A 21656-nucleotide genomic window follows, 5' to 3' on the forward strand; every position below is an offset into this window, starting at 1 on the left:
CAAGTGTCATTGGTAGGATTGCTTTATGTGTGAGGTATTAGAACATATTTCTGCACCTTACACCATAAAGTCCATTTGATGTTTAGATGCCCTTTAAAACAAAGCTAACCTATTATACTTGTCCTTTTATTATCACCATTTCAAGTTTTTATGCCAAGGTAGAATGTTACATGTAAAAAAAAGCAGGAGTAAAAGAAGTATTTGATTGCAGGTTTCTGTTTTCATCGTTCAGTAATTGTATTTGAAACTTACAGTATAAGCAAAAGGAAATATTCGTTGTACAATGGAAATATTTGTTGTACAATTTATTCAATTTCCCATACATTTTTCCAGAAATTAAATTCTAAGACAGAGAAACAAAAAAAGATCGTTGGTGAACTGATTTTATTAGTGACATTGAGAAAGTTGCCGTGAAATTGACGCCATCATGCGGTCAGGATCCCATGGTAGTTTGATAAGCTAAAGTTGTGCATCTTGCCATCTGCTTCTCGAAAGCAGCATCAAGATCTCCGGCCTTTCTGTCAAGCTTTTCGGCTATGAGAGTTGTTGTGTGAAGCAGATTATCCATCATCTGGAAGTTCCTTTTCAGCCTAAGTGGAAAAATAAGAACAGAGCTTTACATTTTCTTATACCCTACCTACTCAACCACCCTACCTACTCAACAACTCCAAACTCCAAAAACAGTCTTCAGGAAGAGCTGGGAAGCTTTGAATTGTCCACTAAACAAAATTGTCAGCTATTTGGCCACCCATGGAAGTTCTAGTTAACTAAAAAACATAATCAGTCCACTCAGTACAGAACTACAGCGGAGACATTGGTGACATGGACATGTGGTGTTCCCTTCCAAAGTCTTGTTGTGGTGGATAAGTCTTTCAAGTAGTGCAGATTAGATTTTAATATCGGTTCTATTTCTCTTAGAAACTGTACCATCCTAAATGTGAGGTCAAGCAAAATCTTCTGAGTAGTTTAGGCATCTGGTAATATTTGGAATAACCACCAAAAGATTAATTGCTGCAAGGGATTATGGCAGTGTTTGGGGCACATTTCTGCACAACACCCACAGTGAACTATTATAAGTGACTAGTAATAAATAAATATTAATGTGTACCTCATACAAATGGGGATCATGATACTGAAGATGAACTTGTTCTCCAAGCTTTGCGTCTGTCAAGCCTTTTGGGCATGACCCCCTACCTAACATTAAGGCAACACCCAACCCGCTTTTCATAAGACCATTTCAATGACCCAACAGTCAAGAAAGGTAAGCGAGTAGGTTACAATTTATTTGGTCTTGGCATTCCTTCACATGCTGGGATATGCTGGAGACAGTCATGTAGCAGATTTAGAGCCTAAGGGTTTGATTTTGTGAGAGCAGAGCAAAGTCATTTAATTTCCCACACTTTCCTAATTCTGTGCTGCAGTCTGGGTGATGGATGATTTCTGCAATGTGCAATAATAGAATGATCCATTCATTGTAGTAAATATGTTAATTGACTGCTGGGTCTTGTATTGGTCAACTTCCCTCTGGATATACAGTAAATATTCACTTAGCTGGATGTTGAAATGCAAGAATCTCTGAGCTAGGGAATCTGTGCCGATAGCTTCACTGAGGGGAATACAATATGGTGACTGGCTTAAAGATCCATTGCAAGTCAAGTTAGGACTCCCTAAATGTAATCAATAGAAATACAAGTCTCCATTTATTAAAATAAATGCTTTTCATACACTTGCTGTTGCTGTCAAAGCCTAACTAAATATGGATCTAAAATTCATAAAAAAAGATTATCAGTCTATAGATTCTGCAGTAATGAGTCTGGTTCAACTGCAGCCACATCCATTCCCATCACTCTATACCAGGTATGGCCGATTGATCATTCAACATCCCAACCTATTGACTTGTCCACCATTTAGGAAGAACATTTCTATTCTTGCTGCAAACACAAACAAATCACCCAACTTTTGGCGTGTCCTTACATTTTTCTCTCATCTGGAACATCAGCTGCATCATCCTCCATGTGCGTATGAAACTCCTGCATTATTTTGCTTAAAGTGCCATAGAATTCTTTGTTGTCCTCTCGAATTCCTTTGTTGTGTTCAGCAATTACCTCTTGGTAGCCAAGATCCTGGGCATCAGCATTAACGGTGTACTGCAGGCTCTGTAACACCCTGTTGGTGTCCTGAAGTAGGTTCTGTAGATGGGTGGCCTCCTCCTTTACAACTGAAGGTGTCTCTTTCATCACATATCGGTCTTGAGGAGGGACCGTAAAAGTAAGTTGGCAGTGGGTTGTGTCTTGAGGATGGCTTCTAGGTTGGCTTTTAGGCTCTGTAGGCTGATCATGTAGAGTGTCTATAATATACCCCGACCCCAAATCTGCTAGTGCATCATCTCCACTTTGGCACAGGCTAATGGATACTGCCATCCATAGTTTCAACACTGTGCTGAACATCCACCAGCGCCACATTTTGAGCTGGAAAAATAAAAATTTAAATACATGCTTTTAATAGTATATTGTTGGAAATGGTATATGAAGCAGCACTATACTATGAAGCAAATTTATTAAGGGTCAAATTGAACATTCAAATTCGATTTTTATATTTTTTTATGGTCAAAACTCTCAAATTCGAATTGCGAATTATCCAAACGCGATTAGAGTTTTAATTCGAATTTTGCAATTTATCATTCTCTGGCCCTTTAAGAATCTGAATATTCACCACCTAAAACCAGCCAAGTTCATGTATAAGTCAATGGGAGACGTCCAGGGACCAATTTGGACATGTTAGTAGCCTTCCTGACATTCAAGTTTTTTTTCCGGAGAAAAACTCGAATCGAGTTTAGTTGAATTCGATTCGAGTTTAGTTGAATTCGATTCGAGTTTAGTTGAATTCGATTAGAGTTTAGTCGAATTCGATTCGAGTTTTCGAGTCAGTAATATTTGTTCGAGTGAGATATTCAATTTTTTTATGAAATAACCCTTCCCAATAGAATTTCTAGTATATTCGAATTTATTAGAGTTAGAAAAAATTTCACATGAATTTGAAATTCGAGCATTGATAAATGTGCCTCCCCTTTACATTCTTATTCCTGCTCAGTTAGGTCAGGGCCATAGGGACCCTTAATATCAATAATTCAATAGCAATATTGTATATAACAAAGACCCCACAACTGGTAAAAAAAAATGTTACTATACAGAACTGTCGATAAGACCTGGAGTCTGGAGGCTCTCGATGACCAGTAAATCCCACAGTAGAGCCTTGCTTGCCACAACCAATAACCTTTCCATGAAATGAAATATTGTTTACTTCAAATTCATTTCACGGCTTTTTAAAACTATTTGTATTCAGCGTAGAAAACGAAATGATTCAGAAGTCAGGAGATAATTAATTGCTGGAAATGGACTGCTAATGCTTCCACTGATAGTCCATTGCACAAAAAGGTCACACAAAATGGTAAGTTTCCCTTTGTATTAATGCGCATATACTATGGGCACAGGAGGCTCTTGTAAAGATTAACAAATTGCAAACATTTCAAGGAAGCCAAGGGGATGACACGATGGTTCCACACCTTTCCCTATGATAATAGTTTCAGCCGAGATATTTATACTGATTGTCCCCATGTATAACCCTGGCGCACACTGTTTAAAGAAAAACAAATACATTCTCTATATAATACTCAATTCATTATTATAAAAAGAAAGTTGCTTAAAATCTCATTTTCCTACTTACTTAGCACTGTCTTTGTTTTATTGGCGTTTCCCTTTCATTTTCTCATGAATAAATTGTGTGCCAAGATGAGGGATTTGTAACAAAAAAGGTACAAAAGGGGGTTATTTATTAAAGTCTGAATGCTAAAAACTTGAAAAATTCAAGTTTTTTTGACTATAAAATCCAAAAATTTAATGGGAAAAAAACCTCAAAGTTTTCGAGACTTCTTATACCCCAAAGATGCAAAAAGTCAGAATCCAAAAACCCGCCATCTCTGACCTGCCGAGGTTTTATATAAGTTAATAGGAGAGGTCCCTATGTTATTTGGAAGTTTCTGTAGTCTATGCTGGAATTAGCCCGAAAATTTGACTATTTCGGGCAAAAATCTGAATAATTAGGACTTTGGGAAAGAGCCCGAAAAATTGCACGATTCAGATTTTTGCTAGATTTTATCGAGTCTTTCCCCGAACCGATTAAATTGTGCTTTTTTAATAATTAATCATTTCAAATCGTAGATTCTAGTTTGGTCTGACTTTTTTCTTTTAAAAAATCAGATAAATTCAGATTTTGATAAATTTCCCCCTTATATGCCGTTGTATATGGTAATAAGGATTTCTTTCTATCAAGTGAGTTATCTATAGAGCACTAATATAGTTATTGTGACAAAGAACTTGTGAATATGGTTGGGTTGAGACCTGAGTGACATGCTCCCCTTATGGTCTAACAGAAGTAAACCGGGTCTTGGCTTGACGGCCAATAACGATGAGTTTTGGAGTAAATGATAACCTTATAAGCTCCTTTACTGTGGTTTTATACTTAAAATCACAAAGTTTGCCACAAGTCTTAATTAAATCAGAGCAAACAATCAGGTTTTCACTTTATAATAGTTGAATAGTAATTTGTTTTGGGTGACGTGACCTTCAAACAATGTAACATTTCCCATAAAAAGTAGGTACAGGTGTGGGATCCATTATTCAGAATACTCAGAATTACAGGAATGCCAGCTCCCATAGACTCCATTTCATCCAAATAATTAAGATTTTTTTTTAAATATCTCCTTTTTCTGTGTAATAATAAAACAGTAGCTTGTACTTAATCCCAACTAAGATATAATTAATCCTTATTGGAATCAAAACCAGTCTATTGGGTTAGATCTAAATTACTGAAAGATCAGTTATCTGGAAAACCCCAGGTCCCGAGCATTCGGGTCTCATACCTGTATAAATTACTGGATTAGGTATAGGTGCTAGGAGTTGGAAACCCTGCAAAAAAAGATATTGAGCTTTGGAAAAACAGGTTGGAAGAACTGACTCCACTTGGACTCTGACATTGATGTGAATGTTTCAGATTTCTTTAAAGTGCTGGGGGACATGTCAATGCTATATATATACATATATATATATATATATATATATATATATATATATACACATATATATATACACATATATATATATATATATATATATATATATATACAGGAGAATAGCCGGAACCGCTCCTAATATACTGACAATCTGTTCCATCATATTCCTCGTCATTTCGCACTATGCTACATCTCTTCCTTACTGTGACAGACAGGGAAAGAGCAATATGTCTAGTGAATGGCATCACAGCCCCAAAGGTAAATAGATACTCAACTAGAAAAGATGTCAGGAACAGGGATCAGGTTTGTAGGGCTTTGATCTCCTAAATAAACAATAAAATCGCAGAATGAAATTGTAACTTGAACAGAATAAAGCTGGCATGAACTAAAAATTGGAGGGGTATTTTTTCTGATTGGAACATGCCATTGGCACGGTCATTCCACTTCCAGTTCTGTAGATTCATCAAAACAGTTTATTGTTTCTGAATTATTTGTCTTCTTCTTCTTCTGACTTTTTCCAGCTTTCAAATGGGGGTCACTGACCCCCGCAGCAAAAAAAACTCTTTGAGGCTAAAATGTTATTTCTACATTCTATTACTTATCTTTCCATTCAGGTCTCTCCTATTCATACTCCCGTATCTCATTCAAACCACTGCCTCGTTGCTAGGGTAATAGGGACCATAGCAACTGAAATTCTGAAATTCCAAATAGTAGAGCTGCTGATCAAAAAGCTAAATAATTCAAAAGCAAAGTCTCAAATGACCGATTTCAGTTATCAATGCCATTAATATGACATTAGCAGATTGATTTTTGATAAAATTACAGAATGCCCTAAAACTCTGAGAATATGCCTCTTACTGGGGTTCATTAAGTGACCAACCACCGTTTAAAACAATATTATACTGAAAGAAAATGTCCTTACTGCAAAGTTGGCTCCTGCAGCTATTGATGCTTTTCATTAACCAGGTGGATATTCAAGCAAATATTTACATGGGATGAAGCTGTGGAGATGACATTTGAGGTGTGTCCTTGAACACCAAGAAGAAGGCTACAACTGCAATTCCCTATAAATCCACTGCAAATCAGAATAAGAAAATAGGCTCCTATAAATTAGCATCTACTGTATGCATCTGCATAAAGAGGATTTGGAAAGTGGGTCAGTTGTACCATTTCTAGATGACATGATGTGTCATTACCAAGTCTTAAATTAAAGAACTAAACCATTTGGACTATTGAAAATCCACAGACCCAATATTTTTACTCTAATTGGTAAAAGATATGGAAATGTGAAGGATAAGCAACACCTATGGAACAATTCCAGAACTGTGATGGACACAGACTGGTGAAATATGCAGGAAGAACCCAGAAACAGATGGTGGAAAAGCCAAGTCATGATATGAGTGTAACTGATTCAGATATAAAGGTGACTCTGGCAAAAGGCCTATTTGGGGGGCATCAACAGTCCTGCTGATTTTCTGTGTACCAGAAAGTTGTAACTGTGTTTCAGTATTTATTTATGAAATGAGGGCAACATTGTGCAAGACGAATATGTCCTTTCCCACGAGTCCTGCTGGAATACTCTGGAAGCCTTTGCTCCATTACCAATATGGTTGGGGCAATAGCGCAGGACCCCTCTTCCCCTATCCTCTGGGATTATGAATATTTTAGAACTTTTTATGTGCAGAACAACTCATCCATCTTGGAGTTTTTTCACGTATTGAAATCTGAAAGCAAAATTCAACTTTTAATCGTCAGTAGCACACCGTCTGCTTCTTTGAATACAAATTGTCACCTTTCATCTGGCCTTTTGCTACATCACAGGCAAGAAATGTGTTCCCTTCAATCACAGGGCAAATAATTATGCCCCTGGGTCTTTCCAATTCTTTACACTATAAGAGGGATGCTAATAGCTCTGGCAGAGAGGATTCCGCTTCTCAATTAGCAATTAAGTGGTTTTATCAATCCGTCTCACCATGACTGACAACGTCTAGATCTGTTGGATAACTGAAGCCTTGTTTTATTCCACAAAGATGAAATTAGAACTTATGTACGCAGAGATCAGAAGGGGGAAAGGGTGAAATTGCCATTTTCCCTACCTGGAATGGTTGAGAAATTAAAAGTGCTGTCACTTAGGCAACAAATAAAAGACAGGCTCATGCGTAAGCGATGTCCTCGCATTTGCAAATTGAGGTGCGTCTCGAGAGCGCGCCGCCTGATTAACTCTAATGAAACACAAAAGGTCAGGTGTGAAACGTTTCTCTAATTTATTTTCCCATAACATTGTCATTGTTTGCTATTCCCACTCTCCCTGACCAGTTGGAACAAGGCCGGACTGGATGATGTAGACACAATTCATTATGCCACTTAATATGCAAGGATCACAGCCAATGCAAATATCCACACAACTAAATAGGCTTTACAAAAGGTGTCAGATGCGAGTGCCAGCTCTTCTGATTCACAAAAACCCAATCTAAACACATTATCGAGAGGATGTGGAACTCAGATTCTTCGCAGCTAGAAGCAGCTGTTGATAGTGCCGCAATTATTAGCTTTCCTCCTTGCCCGTGGTTCTTCTGAATTGATTCATTGCCGCAGTCCAGTGGGAATGTCTTTGGTTTGCATGAGCCCGATATATTCTCTATACTGCATCACAGAGAGCAGCACTCGGAAATGGCTTTTTTTTTATCATTTCAACTGGTGGTTATTTAGGAGCAAAAAAGCCTATGGTACAGACTAAATAGCAGCTTTAAAAAAGAGCAGATCAAATACCTGTATAAGAGACGTCAAGACAATTTTTTGGTTAACTATGCTTGTGTGTTTATGATAAACAAAGAGCAAGATGTTGAACCCCCATGTACAACATAAGCTTCAGGGCTACAAAACGAATTCTATTTTAAAACACACAAAACAAAGAGGAGAAAATAGTAACCCCTTTAGCTATGGAACAGATGGACGGCACAATGGAAAGTTTATAGCGGGAATCAGAAGGTGGTTAAAAATACAGATAACAGTATGAAGGAAGAGCAACATGGTGCTCTCAAGCAGGGCTGTTGGGTCAGATAATATTCCGGAATGATGAACAGCAGAGTAAAAGGATGTTCTAGAGCAGAAGTGATGAAAGTATGTTGGTAGGTGCATATAAAAGGACGTCAATAATGTAAAATGTGTCCTTATGAACAAAGGTTGTTACAAAAAAAACAAACTTGTACAGCGCAGAACATTGCCATTATTTATATTCCATGAATTGTAGAATATTGCATTTACTGAAATCAAAGAACATTGCTTTTTTATTAACGTTTTTAAATTTCAGAACATTGCCGGCATTTGTAAGCAGAAAAGATTTAATGACCTTGCAGAAGTACAGAAACTAGAGTTTATTAATTTTGCTTGGAATTTATCGCTCCTTTTTAAGCTGCATTTAAAGAAACAGAAGCCGTTGTACAACTAAGCACTGGCTGTAATGAGAATAGCTATGTGTCTCCTTCAGGGAAATCTGCAGCCCAATGGCTCACCATCAATTTCCTTTCCCTGCTATACAATTCATTAATTTCAGATTGGTCTAGTCAGGTGATGATTCTGATCACCTGACTGGTCAGGCTTTAGTTACTTGGAACCTTGAGTTGGTTTCATAGTTACTTGGAACCTTGAGTTGCTTCCATAGTTACTTGGAACCTTGAGTTGCTTCCATAGTTACTTGGAACCTTGAGTTGCTTCCATAGTTACTTGGAACCTTGAGTTGGTTTCATAGTTACTTGGAACCTTGAGTTGCTTTCATACTTACTTGGAAACTTGAGTTGGTTTCATAGTTACTTGGAACCTTGAGTTGGTTTCATAGTTACTTGGAACCTTGAGTTGCTTCCATACTTACTTGGAAACTTGAGTTGGTTTCATAGTTACTTGGAACCTTAAGTTGGTTTCATAGTTACTTGGAACCTTGAGTTGGTTTCATAGTTGCTTGGAACCGTCAGTTGGTTTCATAGTTACTTGGAAACGTCAGTTGGTTTCTTAGTTACTTGAAACCTTCAACTCAGTTCGCTCCTTAGTTACTTGGAACCTTTAGGTGGTTCCTCTTCTAACATTTCTGTCTCTGTATCCCAGGGGTCAACACAGCCAACAATAGTCTGGCAAGGAAACCATTGCTAAACTTTTTTGCAGGTGGCAACACTTGTTTTGGCTGCTGCTATTGCTCATTATGCTGCTTCCTCCTAAACTCTAGGTGAAGAAAATCATTAAGTCAAAGTAAGTCATTAAGTCAAAGACATTATTAAGTACTTCATCTAAAATAAGTGCACAGTAAAGATGTGAAAAGGCGATGCATGCTGTCAAGTACATAAATAGAACAGTCTTTATAGATGCATCTGGTGTGCACAGCTCACAGATGTTTCACTTAAGCCTATGCCATTTAACCAGCTGTCAAATCACTTTGGGCTTCAAGATATCAACTTATAATGAATGAAAGGGATAAGAATGTGCACATCTGGAATTTTTAAACAGTGTACAGAGAGCATTGTGTGTTTAATAGTGGGCACGATGAGCAGGAGTATATTCTGTACCAACATTGGAGCCAACATGAATGGAAAATAATATAAATAGTAATAAAAAAAATAATGAGACAGGGATGACTTATGCTAACAGATGTTGTAAGATTTCAGCAACACGTTGAAAAAAAAAATATATATTTTATAATTGGTTGAGCCAGGTGGGAGGCAGAATTTTTTTTGTATTGGAGCAGAAATCGCCAACCTTTTTTACAGATGAGCCACATTCAAATTTAAAAACAGTTGGGGAGCATCATGAATAAGCTCATAAGGAGTGCCAAATAATGGCAGTGATTGGCTATTTGATAGCACCATATGGATAGGTAGTCTGTAGAATTTTGTGTTTCTTAAACTTGTCAACAAGCCAGGAATTCAAAAATGAGCACCTGATTTGAGGGTCCGGTGAGCAAGAGCTCTACAAGAATTTGTTTAAAACACATTTTGATTAGTTCAGTTTAAAAGAGGCTTGTACTAACACATTTTGATTAGTTCAGTTTAAAAGAGGCTTGTACTAGGAGGCTTCATATTCTGGAGACAAGGAACTATATCCCATGTATAGTGTACACTTGTTGTCAAGGTGGAGGGATAAAAAGAATAAAACAAAGGTGAATAAAAGTTCTGCCTTTTAGGAAAATAGAAAGCATACAATTGGTGGTGCACTCCTAAATGATTCCCCATTCAAATATGTGGTGTTCACTGAGGGGGCAGATCCCCAAATGAATACAAGTAATATTGAAATAGCAGGCTGTTCAGTATAAAAGTTTATTTATTCCCCCCCCCCCACACTAAACTGTCTATATAAGAAAACAGGCCTGCTTTTTATTGTGTCCCTGATGTATATGTGAAAACTACTGATGATCTGATCTCTTTCTAAAGAGTTGAAAGATTTCAAGACTTATCCAAGGTCTCTATAAAGGAAGGGGATAAAGTTCTGATACCCCAGTGGCTCCAACATAAGCAGAGCCAGCAAGGGCAAATAATACCATCACCCAGGCCACAGTATGTCTCCATTCAAATACATGAGAGCAATGGCGACTTGCTGGTAGGCTGGGCCAATAGGGGCAAAAAAAAAGAGTAACCAGAAGAGATTTGGGATACAGTCTTCAGAGAGAGGAAAGGACTCCTGCCTATCGGATCTCCTGCTCCACTCTTTGGCCATTACCGTATATACTCGAGTATAAGCCGAGTTTTTCAGCAGCCAAAATGTGCTGAAAAAGTGCACCTCGGCTTATACTCGGGTCTATGTACAGAATCACCCAAACCACGCTCATGAAATACTCCTGAAGGACAAGGAAACACTTCAACACAAGTTTTAAATATGTAAAAGAGTATCCCCTGCTGTACTGAATCGCTACCTTTATTTAACCAAAAACTGGGTATTTTGACTGCAGTCTCATCTTATACCTTTATAAAAGAGGGCTCCGACGCAGGCGCCATTTTTTCCTTCCTTTCAAAAGAAGCTTCTGCGCATGAGCAATATTTCCTCCCTTGCGTGACATCCATTCCTTACGCTGTTCCTTGAATACACTTTGCCAAATGCTGCAGTATTATATGAAAAAGATGAGCCGGGAGAAGCAGGCAGGCACTCTTATCAGCACAGAAGAATGCAAAGAATTTAACCGTCTCACTCATCAGCGTGTGTCTTCCTGCTAGTAACCATGTTTTTTCTAAACATATGGGATTAAACAGCTAAACGACTTCATGCAGAAGGGATTGTGCAGCACTGCACAGCACAGGTATGCCTGTCCAATGACTTAATATCTTTGATAGGCTTTCCTTGTCCTTTAATACTGTGCTGATAGGGGACTACAGTGTTCTCTCTCTCTCTCTCTCCAAATCACAAAGGTGTTTTCCCTCCATAAAATCTCCCTACCTTCCATCCACTGCTTTTATATTGTTTACATGACAGCTGCGGCCTTAGTACGTACAGACATCACAACACAGTGTGTACTGGAATGCACCCTAGGCTTATACTCGAGTCAATAAGGTTTCCCAGTTTTTAGAGGTAAAATTAGGTACCTCGGCTTATACTCGGGTCGGCTTATACTCGAGTATATACGGTATTTACTTTAAGTTTGCAAAAAAAATTCAACCTACTATCTAAAATTGTATTCCTAATCCAACAAGTGTATTTTTTAGTTGTAGCATTGGTGTGTAGGAGACATCTCAGGCCATTTTGCCTAGTCATGTGCTTTTAGAAAGAGCCAGTGCTGGTAGGCTGTTGTTTTTCCTACTCAATGTAACTGAAGGAGTTGCAGTGGGACATGGATTTTTACTATTGGGTGCTGTTCTTATATCTACCAGGGAGCTGTTATCTGGTTACCTTCCCATTGTTGTGCTGGTGGGCTGATGGGGGGGAGGGGGTGATATTCTAATTTGCAGTGCAGCAATAAAGAGTGACTGAAGTTTATCAGAGCACAGAGGAAATACTATAATGCGTTCAGGTTAAGTTCACAAAGAGTATTGGGGGAATGTAACACTCATTGCAAGAGGAAGATAATGCAAAAGCTGCAAAACAATGAGTCTTTTATTCATTCTTTTGTGCTGGCTACAAGGTAGCCCAGTGGGCTCAGGCTAACTGGTGCACGGATAATCACCTCCTCTATAAAAAAAACGGGACATTCCTCACGGCTTTAATAAGATTAAGTTGGCAATGACCACAGGGATATCGTTCTCCGTGCCCAAATGTGACCTTGGGATTTTAAGTTAAAGAAACCATTGTTCTTTGATACTTCTGCTCTGTCGTAAAAATAGAAAAATCTTTCCAACCCCCAGGAGCTTGTAATCTAGGAAACGTAAGAGACGGGCAATCTAAGAGCATCATTACTGAGATGACAAGCAAGAAGGCACCGCGATGATTATCTGAGTGGAAGGAGGGAATCACTGGTGCAGAATTTTTAGTAAACAATCATTGACAAGACTTTAATTTAATCAGAAAGCATTCACGTGCACCAATCATCTTAATATAAACATGAATCCCATTTAGTATCTGCCATAACATTTCTATAAACATTTATTCTATAAAGAGCAGTTTCCTTCCATTACCCAATCACACAGCTAGAAAGTAAAGCACAAACCGTCCAGCTGATTATTTCATTTCATAATCAACCAGAGGATGATAATTATATCATTACTGTCCAGTGAATTCAACTGAAATTTAATTAAATGAATTAAACATGATGGGAAAATATTTCAATAAGTATCAAGAGCACGGATGTAATGTGAATACACTCAAATGCATTCTGTATCTCTCAAATAATATTAACCTTTCCCGCCTATAGCAAGACGACTTTGTTCACGCTTTTAAGATTAGTTAGTAGATCCTGGAGGACATGTGGATCTTATGAAATACACAATGAGAGAGCAGTAGGGGGGGGGGGGAATTAAAGCTGTTAAGTTTATGACTGTCATATGTATCATTAGCCTTAGGGGCCAGAGATGATAGGAGAGCCTAAAAATAAACTGGAGTCTTGCAACTAATAGTATAAATATGGTAGAGCAATGGAATTCATATGCAGGCTCTACTTTGATGTATACAGTCCTACACAACTAGGACAACAAATGTATAGTATCCAGCCCAATAAATTCCATCCAGGATGTGGCACTTGCAACAGGATCTTGACTAACTGGCAATCTGGGCAGCTAAGTGGCAAATGAGATTCAATGTTGATAAATGTAAAGTCCTGCACCTGGGATGTAACAATATCCACTTATACCCTTAATGGGACTGCACTAGGCAAATCCATAATGGAGACGGAGCTTGGAGTCCTTGTAGATAATAAACTTGTCTGTAGCAAGCAATGCCAGTCAGCAGCATCAAGGGCAAATAAGGTCTTGACTTGTATTAAATGGGGCAGAGAGTCACGGGAGGAGGGGGTCCCACTGTATAGAGCACTGGTAAGGCCCCATCTAGAATATGCCCTACAGTTTTGGTCTCCATCACTCAAACAGGACATTATTGTATTAGAGAGGGGACAGAGAAGGGCAACTAAGCTGGTAAAGGGAAAATCTTAGCTATGAGGAAAGACTGGCCAAATTGGGGATGTTCACGTTGGAGAAGAGGCACTTAAAGGGATCCTGTCATCGGAAAACATTTTTTTTTCAAAACGCCTCAGTTAATAGTGCTGCTCCAGCAGAATTCTGCACTGAAATCCATTTCTCAAAAGAGCAAACAGATTTTTTTATATTCAATTTTGAAATCTGACATGGGGCTAGACATATTGTCAAGCTGCCCCAAGTCATGTGACTTGTGCCTGCACTTTAGGAGAGAAATGCTTTCTGGCAGGCTGCTGTTTTTCTTTCTCAATGTAACTGAATGTGTCTCAGTGGGACATGGGTTTTTACTATTGAGTGTTGTTCTTAAATCTACCAGGGAGCTGTTATCTTGTGTTAGGGAGCTTCCCACTGTTCTTTTGTTTGGCTACTGGGGGGGGGGGCGATATCACTCCAGCTTGCAGTACAGCAGTAAAGAGTGATTGAAGTTTATCAGAGCACAAGTCACATGACTTGGGGCAGCTGGGAAATTGACAATATGTCTAGCCCCATGTCAGATTTCAAAATTGAATATAAAAATCTGTTTGCTCTTTTGAGAAATGGATTTCAGTGCAGAATTCTGCTGGAACAGCAATATTAACTGATTCATTTTGAAATATTTTTTTTTTCTCATGACAGTATCCCTTTAAGGGGTGATATGATGACTATGTATAAATATATAAGGGGATCATATAATAATCTCTCTAATGATTTATTTACCAGTAGGTCTTTCCAGCTGACACAAGGTCATCCATTCCGATTAGAAGAAAAGAGGTTCCAGCTAAATATTGGGAAGGGGTTTGTTACAGTGAGAGCTGTGAAGATGTGGGATTGTCTCCCTGAATCAGTGGTACAGGCTGATACATTAGATAGGTACAAGGAAGGGTCGGATGCTTGATTCACCAGTAGCTCCTCCCAGCAGACAGGAGGGATCCAATGAGATTAGAGGAGGGAAAGGGGTGTTACAGGGAGAGCTGGGAAGTGAATCAGTGGTACAGGCTGATACATTAGATAGGTAAAAGGAAGGGTCGGATGCTTTATTCACCAGTAGCTCCTCCCAGCAGACAGGAGGCAGCCAATGAGATTAGAGGAGGGAAAGGGGTGTTACAGGGAGAGCTGGGAAGTGAATCAGTGGTACAGGCTGATACATTAGATAGGTACAAGGAAGGGTCGGATGCTTTATTCACCAGTAGCTCCTCCCAGCAGACAGGAGGGAGCCAATGAGATTAGAGGAGGGAAATGGGTGTTACAGGGAGAGCTGGGAAGTGAATCAGGGGTACAGGCTGATACATTAGATAGGTATAAGAAGGGGTTGGATGGTGTTTAGCAAGTGAGGGAATACAGGGATATGGGAGATAGCTCATAGTACAAGTTGATCCAGGGACTGGTCCCATTGCCATTTTGGAGTCAGGAAGGAATTTTTCCCCCTCTGAGGCAAATTGGAGAGGCTTCAGATGGGGTTTTTTTCCTTCCTCAACTGGCAGTTAGGCAGTTTAAAAAAGTAAAAAGGTTGAACTTGAAAGACGTGTGTTTTTTTTTCAACCTAACTTACTATGTTACTATGTATAGTTCCTAGAGTAACTAGAACAGCAATTTAAGCCCCCAGAGTATGAATAATCATTCAGTCTACAGCTGTACTTCACAAGCCCCCTTAGCAGTGGCATAACTATAGGCGAAGCCTGGGCCTGGACCGCGGAGTCTGCTTCCTCTAAAGTTACGGCGAAATCTCCCTGCCGCTCTCCTAATTGTGAGCTGTCAGGGAGCGATGAGCAGTGTGTGGGGAACGGCAAACCGAGGGCAGTTGGGTTAACAGGTGGGAGGGGACCGGGTCAGGGGCGGCTGTTTGTACTGGGCCCTGGATTTTTTGCAGAGGGGCCGAGTGGTGCGTTGTTATGCCACTGCCCAACTATGCCTTTGGAGGTGACAGCAGTGGTGCAGAGAGGGACTGCTTTGTGTTAGGAGTGAAATATCATTTAATGGGAAGTGAAGGTGTCCGCAGATGGGCTTGGCACAAGAGGAGACATATTTAAAAAATAGTTCAGTCAATCTGTAGGGGAAAAAAATAGATTTTGATATTGATAGAAATCTCAGCCATTGGAAATACACAATAGAGAGAGCTGTATCTTAAAGAGCAGGTGATCAATTACTGTTATAAGATCTATAATTTACCATTAAACATGTTATAAATTGCAGGAGGGGTAGCCAGGAAGTGCTGGTGCCCAAGACAAATGCTACTTGGCCTTAAGCCTTACTCTTTTACCCAGTTCACTGTTTGATTTGCACCCACCTCTATTCCCCTGCTGCCCCCTCCCACCAACCGCCACATTGTCTCTCCCTCCACCCGAGTGATCCCCCTCTTATCACTCCCAAGGCACATGCCTCTGCCCCTCGTTCCAGCCCTGATTAAAAACATATTTCTCAATCAAATTGAAGGCAAGCGGGATAAGGTAAGAGATTTACTGAAATCTTTATAGAAAGCTCAGAACTGCTCCCAACAAATAGGTCACTAGAGAGACAAGTCACCTTAATAACACTTTAATAACATCTAAATTATTTATGCTCACTGTTTTTGTTCATTCCAAAATAATTTCCCCAAAGGCTTCTTTTCCCTCATTCCTTTCCCTGTGGAATGACATTCCTTTAATTGTTAGCAAAGTGTCATTATGCCTAATACACAATGTTCACTCACCTTATGGAATCCATTATTCTGTCCCCTAACAGTCTTCTCATCACCAAATCCTATCACAACTGTCTATTGGCAATCCATGTTATGTAACAGCACCCAGGTCCCTCACAATCAGTAGAAATTGAGTTGATAACATGTCCTATTGGCGGATATATTAAAAGAGCAGCTGTCTCCTCATTTGTAACCATAAACATAAAATGGTTGACACAATATTCACGCTAAACACAGTGCCGAGAGAGAGAGAGTTGTGAAGATGTAGAATTGTCTCCCTGAATCAGTGGTACAGGCTGATACATTAGATAGGTATAAGGAAGGGTCGAATGCTTTATTCACCAGTAGCTCCTCCCAGCAGACAGGAGGGAGCCAATGAGATTAGAGGAGGGAAAGGGGTGTTACAGGGAGAGCTGGGAAGTGAATCAGGGGTACAGGCTGATACATTAGATAGGTATAAGGAAGGGTCGAATGCTTTATTCACCAGTAGCTCCTCCCAGCAGACAGGAGGGAGCCAATGAGATTAAAGGAGGGAAAGGGGTGTTACAGGGAGAGCTGGGAAGTGAATCAGTGGTACAGGCTGATACATTAGATAGGTACAAGGAAGGGTCAGATGCTTTATTCACCAGTAGCTCCTCCCAGCAGACAGGAGGGAGCCAATGAGATTAGAGGAGGGAAAGGGGTGTTACAGGGAGAGCTGGGAAGTAAATCAGTGGTACAGGCTGATACATTAGATAGGTACAAGGAAGGGTCGGATGCTTTATTCACCAGTAGCTCCTCCCAGCAGACAGGAGGGAGCCAATGAGATTAGAGGAGGGAAAGGGGTGTTACAGGGAGAGCTGGGAAGTGAATCAGTGGTACAGGCTGATACATTAGATAGGTACAAGGAAGGGTCGGATGCTTTATTCACCAGTAGCTCCTCCCAGCAGACAGGAGGGAGCCAATGAGATTAGAGGAGGGAAAGGGGTGTTACAGGGAGAGCTGGGAAGTGAATCAGTGGTACAGGCTGATACATTAGATAGGTACAAGGAAGGGTTGGATGCTTTATTCACCAGTAGCTCCTCCCAGCAGACAGGAGGGAGCCAATGAGATTAGAGGAAAGGGGTGTTACAGGGAGAGCTGGGAAGTGAATCAGGGGTACAGGCTGATACATTAGATAGGTATAAGGAAGGGTCGGATGCTTTATTCACCAGTAGCTCCTCCCAGCAGACAGGAGGGAGCCAATGAGATTAGAGGAGGGAAAGGGGTGTTACAGGGAGAGCTGGGAAGTGAATCAGTGGTACAGGCTGATACATTAGATAGGTATAAGGAAGGGTCGGATGCTTTATTCACCAGTAGCTCCTCCCAGCAGACAGGAGGGAGCCAATGAGATTAGAGGAGGGAAAGGGGTGTTACAGGGAGAGCTGGGAAGTGAATCAGGGGTACAGGCTGATACATTAGATAGGTATAAGAAGGGGTTGGATGGTGTTTAGCAAGTGAGGGAATACAGGGATATGGGAGAGAGCTCATAGTACAAGTTGATCCAGGGACTGGTCCCATTGCCTCTTTGAGTCAGATAGGAATCGTTTCCCCCTCTGAGGCAAATTGGAGAGGCTTTAAATGGGTTATTTGCCTTCCTCTGGATCAACTGGCAGTTAGGCAGGTTATATATAGACATAAGGTTGAACTTTTTTTTTCAACCTAACTTACTATGTTACTATGTATGTTAGTGTTTGATAAAGAAGCAGGTCCCTGGGAGAGGCACAGTTAACCAGTCTGTATTACAATAAAGAGACAGTTCCAACAAATCCAACTGAATCCAAGTAGTGGCATTACCGAAGGCGCATTTCCATTCAATCCATTGTAGAACGTTACAGCTTCACTTTAATAACGTGTGGGATGATAACCTTTCCTGTTTGATGTCATTTCAAAGAAAAAGATAATTTTACATCCTTTTCAAATTAATTCATGAAAAAGGTCATCATGGAAGTGCCTCGCAGCCGCAACAGTAACAGTAGTTTGAGTCTATAAAAACTATATCTGAAAGTGAATGTTGTATTATTTCACTACAATTTCCCAAACTCTTTTCAGGTAACGGATAGAAATGTATATTTGCAGTATTTCTTTGAGACCGGGGATTTTACATTCATATTGGATATCTTTAGGAGTCAGGACATTGATTGGCATCTAAAAGCTGGTGAGTTCATGTAGAAGTCAATGGGGTTGTCATAGGCAAAATTCAAGCCATTTTTGAGCTTTTTTAGTTTTTAATCAAGTTTTTTTTTTTTAATTTTAAGTCGAGTTTTCGAGTTTGTAAACTGACATTTGAGTTTTTTAAGCCTATAAACTTGAAAAATGTAAGGTATTCAAGTTTTTTTCACAATTATATTCAAATTTTTTTACATTCAAATGTTATCATAAATTAACACATATTTGGGTTCTTTTTAAAGGGTTATGAAAACAGACAATCCCGCCCAAAAATCAGTTAATAGTGCTGCTCCAGCATCCGTCTGCACTGTAAACCATTTTTCAAAAGAGCAAACATTTTTTTATATTTAATTTTAAAATCTGACATGGGGCTAGACATATTGTCAGTTTTCCAGTTGCTCCCAGACATGTGACTTGTGCTCTGATAAATATCAATCACTCTTTACTGCTGTACTGCAAGTTGGAGTGATATCACCCCCTTCCCTTTTCCCCCCATCAGCAGTACAATGGGAAGGTAACCAGATAGCAGCTCCCTAACACAAGATAACAGCTGCCTGGTAGATCTAAGAACAACACTCAATAGTAAAATCCATGTCCCACTGCGACACATTCAGTTACATTGAGTAGGAGAAACAACAGCCTGTCAGAAAGCAGTTCCATCCTAAAGTGCTGGCTCTTTCTGAAATCACATGACCAGGCAAAATGACCTGAGATTCACCTACACACCAATATTACAACTAAATACACTTGTTGGGTTAGTAATGAAATTTAACATGGTGAATTATTTGCAGTGTAAACAGTGTCATTTATAAATAAAAACTTAATTAACTTTAAATTGTGGTTTATTAGTAGAAAAAAAACTGATTATTTACTAAAAATAGTTTTTTTCTTGTATTTTACCAGAAACAAACTTGACCTAACTCCCATTCACAAATTTGGCTAACTTACTAATATTTATACTTGAAAATTATAAAAAAAAGTTCAAGTTTTAATGAATATCTTGAATATTTTGAGTTGATACACTTATATTGAGTTTATAGGTTTAAAACTTTCAAATACCTCTACTTTATCGAGTTTTCCAGTGAAAACCAGCGTGAAATGCCCCAAAACTCCCAAAATTTGTGAAGGTTAAAAAAAACTAACCTTCAAAGGGTTAAGGAGACAGCTGACGTTGACTTTTAGATGAATTTGACAGGTTTTAGATATAGTGTTTTTGGATTCAGACTTTTAGCAGCTTTGGGGCATAATAAGTCTCTAAAACTTCTATTTTTTTTTTTGTGAAAAAACTCTTGAGCTTTAAGAAATAACCCCCTAAACCTCACAAATTAAAATTTTGATAAATAAGCCCACATGTGTTTATTAACATGAAACGCGTACGGCTGTCTTTTTTATGGTACCAAATAAATCCTTTAATTTTACTCCTCTGCCTTTGATGGGTTATTAATTGAGCTCCTGCTGCAATGTACAAGGCTCAAGGCAGAGCACCTGTGACTTTTGGGTTATGGATACAATAATTGGATTATGGATACAATAATTGGATTTTGCATTTCTAATTGTGATTCTAGAACACTCTACCTTGTACCTAATATACAGTATGTGAACTGGCCAGGACAATGAAGTACTGCCCCCTGTAATCCAGTGAGTCAGGAGAGCAAATAATGAAGGTGTAAAAAAAAAGTGCAATGACTTATATGGCCCTGTGCTACTTGTGCTCTCAGTATCTGCATAAATGACAATTCCCTTTTCTAAAGCAACAGGGAGATTGGGACTAAATAATATCCTCTCCACGGAGACTTAATTCCCTCTCCTACCACTTTCAATCTATATTCCAAAAGACGTATCTTCCATTAACCAAGTGGATTTTGCTTCACATGAAAAAGTAACATTGACGTAATGCATTACTAAACAAGAACTCCTCTGTAACTACATGGATCTAGAAGTAGCTCTTACTAATTTGGGGAACTGTGATTAATTTCATATATCTTTGCAATACTGAGGATATTAAAATCACTAGGCCGCTAGTAAGAAACACAGGTTGTCAGTGTATACCCATCTCTTTGAGAACATTGTTAGTTATGGTTGAGTATATTAACCTTGCACCCTGCCATCATTCTGCATAGTGGCACCTACCAGAGGCTAAAAGGGGCCCCACTCAATGAATGACAATGTCTATGGGAGTCAATAAAGAATACGTCACCAAAGTGACCTCCGCCATAGGCGCGCTGACATCAGCACAAGGATCCATTTATATTGATTTGATTGTGAAAGACTTTTGTCATTATTCTCTGCTCTACATTCCTTATATAAAGTAGTATAAAGCTGTAAACAACTGCATGAGAAATTATAGAACAATTGTTCTTTCCTGGTCAACAAGCCATGCCTGAGATGTGATGTAATAATGATGATGCAATCAAGCGGCCATACTTGGAAAATGATGGAATATCTTTGTTTTTCCTACCGACAATGAAAGAGCCAGACATGAGAAATGATGCAACGGCTGGAAATATCTGATGGACAATGAAGAAGCTACATCTAACAATACACACTTGATGAACATTAAAACAGTCATGTCTGAGAAATGATTATATATTATATTAATATGTAGGCAGAGTAAATAAACATAACAAGTACAGTCACAGCTTTTGTGGTAACAGAGAATAAAGGAGGGGTCCCAGTCCCAGGCAGCTTACAATCTAATTGGGTAGGTAAATTACAGGCGCAAACAGCAGGTTAATCAGAGCACCCGTTGACCTTCCAAGACTAAATCAGAGTTTAGATTTGAAGATGAGTTTCTCCTGCATAAATTCAGGGATGGAATTCTAGACATAAAGAGCAGAAGATAAAGACAGAGGGCTTGCAATCTATTGCAAGAGGAACAAGGGTGCAGTTGGCTGGAGCAGGGTAATGTAGGGTGTATAGGGCCCCACATTGGAGCTAACCCTCATCAGCATCAGAGGGGGGGGGGAGGGCTGGGCTCAATGTAGCCAACTCCACAGGACCCCTGCACCAACCACAAACCCCCCCCCCCAGTTAGCGTGTACCTGGGGGGGGGGTTAGGGATCGCAAAAGTTCAGGAGGCCATAGGAAGCAGTGCTGGGTACCCCTGCTAGCATGTACCTGCTAGTGTGTACCTGGGAGGTTCAGGAGTGCTACA

At 39.5% G+C, this 21656-nt stretch overlaps 1 protein-coding gene across 1 annotated transcript in view; it reads right to left on the bottom strand.

Annotated features, from left to right (window-relative positions):
* Nucleotides 1-292: 292 nt before the first annotated feature.
* LOC108718307 overlaps nucleotides 293-21656 on the bottom strand; it is a 58667-nt gene continuing 37303 nt past the window's right edge. Inside the window, exons 2-3 of the mRNA XM_018266046.2 lie at nucleotides 1975-2468; nucleotides 293-590 (exon numbers count right to left, since the gene is read on the bottom strand). Of these exons, the coding sequence (XP_018121535.1) occupies nucleotides 434-590; nucleotides 1975-2462 (645 nt within the window). The 5' untranslated portion in view covers nucleotides 2463-2468 and the 3' untranslated portion in view covers nucleotides 293-433. The remainder of the gene's footprint in view (nucleotides 591-1974; nucleotides 2469-21656) is intronic.

Source organism: Xenopus laevis, chromosome 5S, assembly GCF_017654675.1.
Source record: "Xenopus laevis strain J_2021 chromosome 5S, Xenopus_laevis_v10.1, whole genome shotgun sequence".
NCBI lineage: Eukaryota > Metazoa > Chordata > Amphibia > Anura > Pipidae > Xenopus > Xenopus laevis.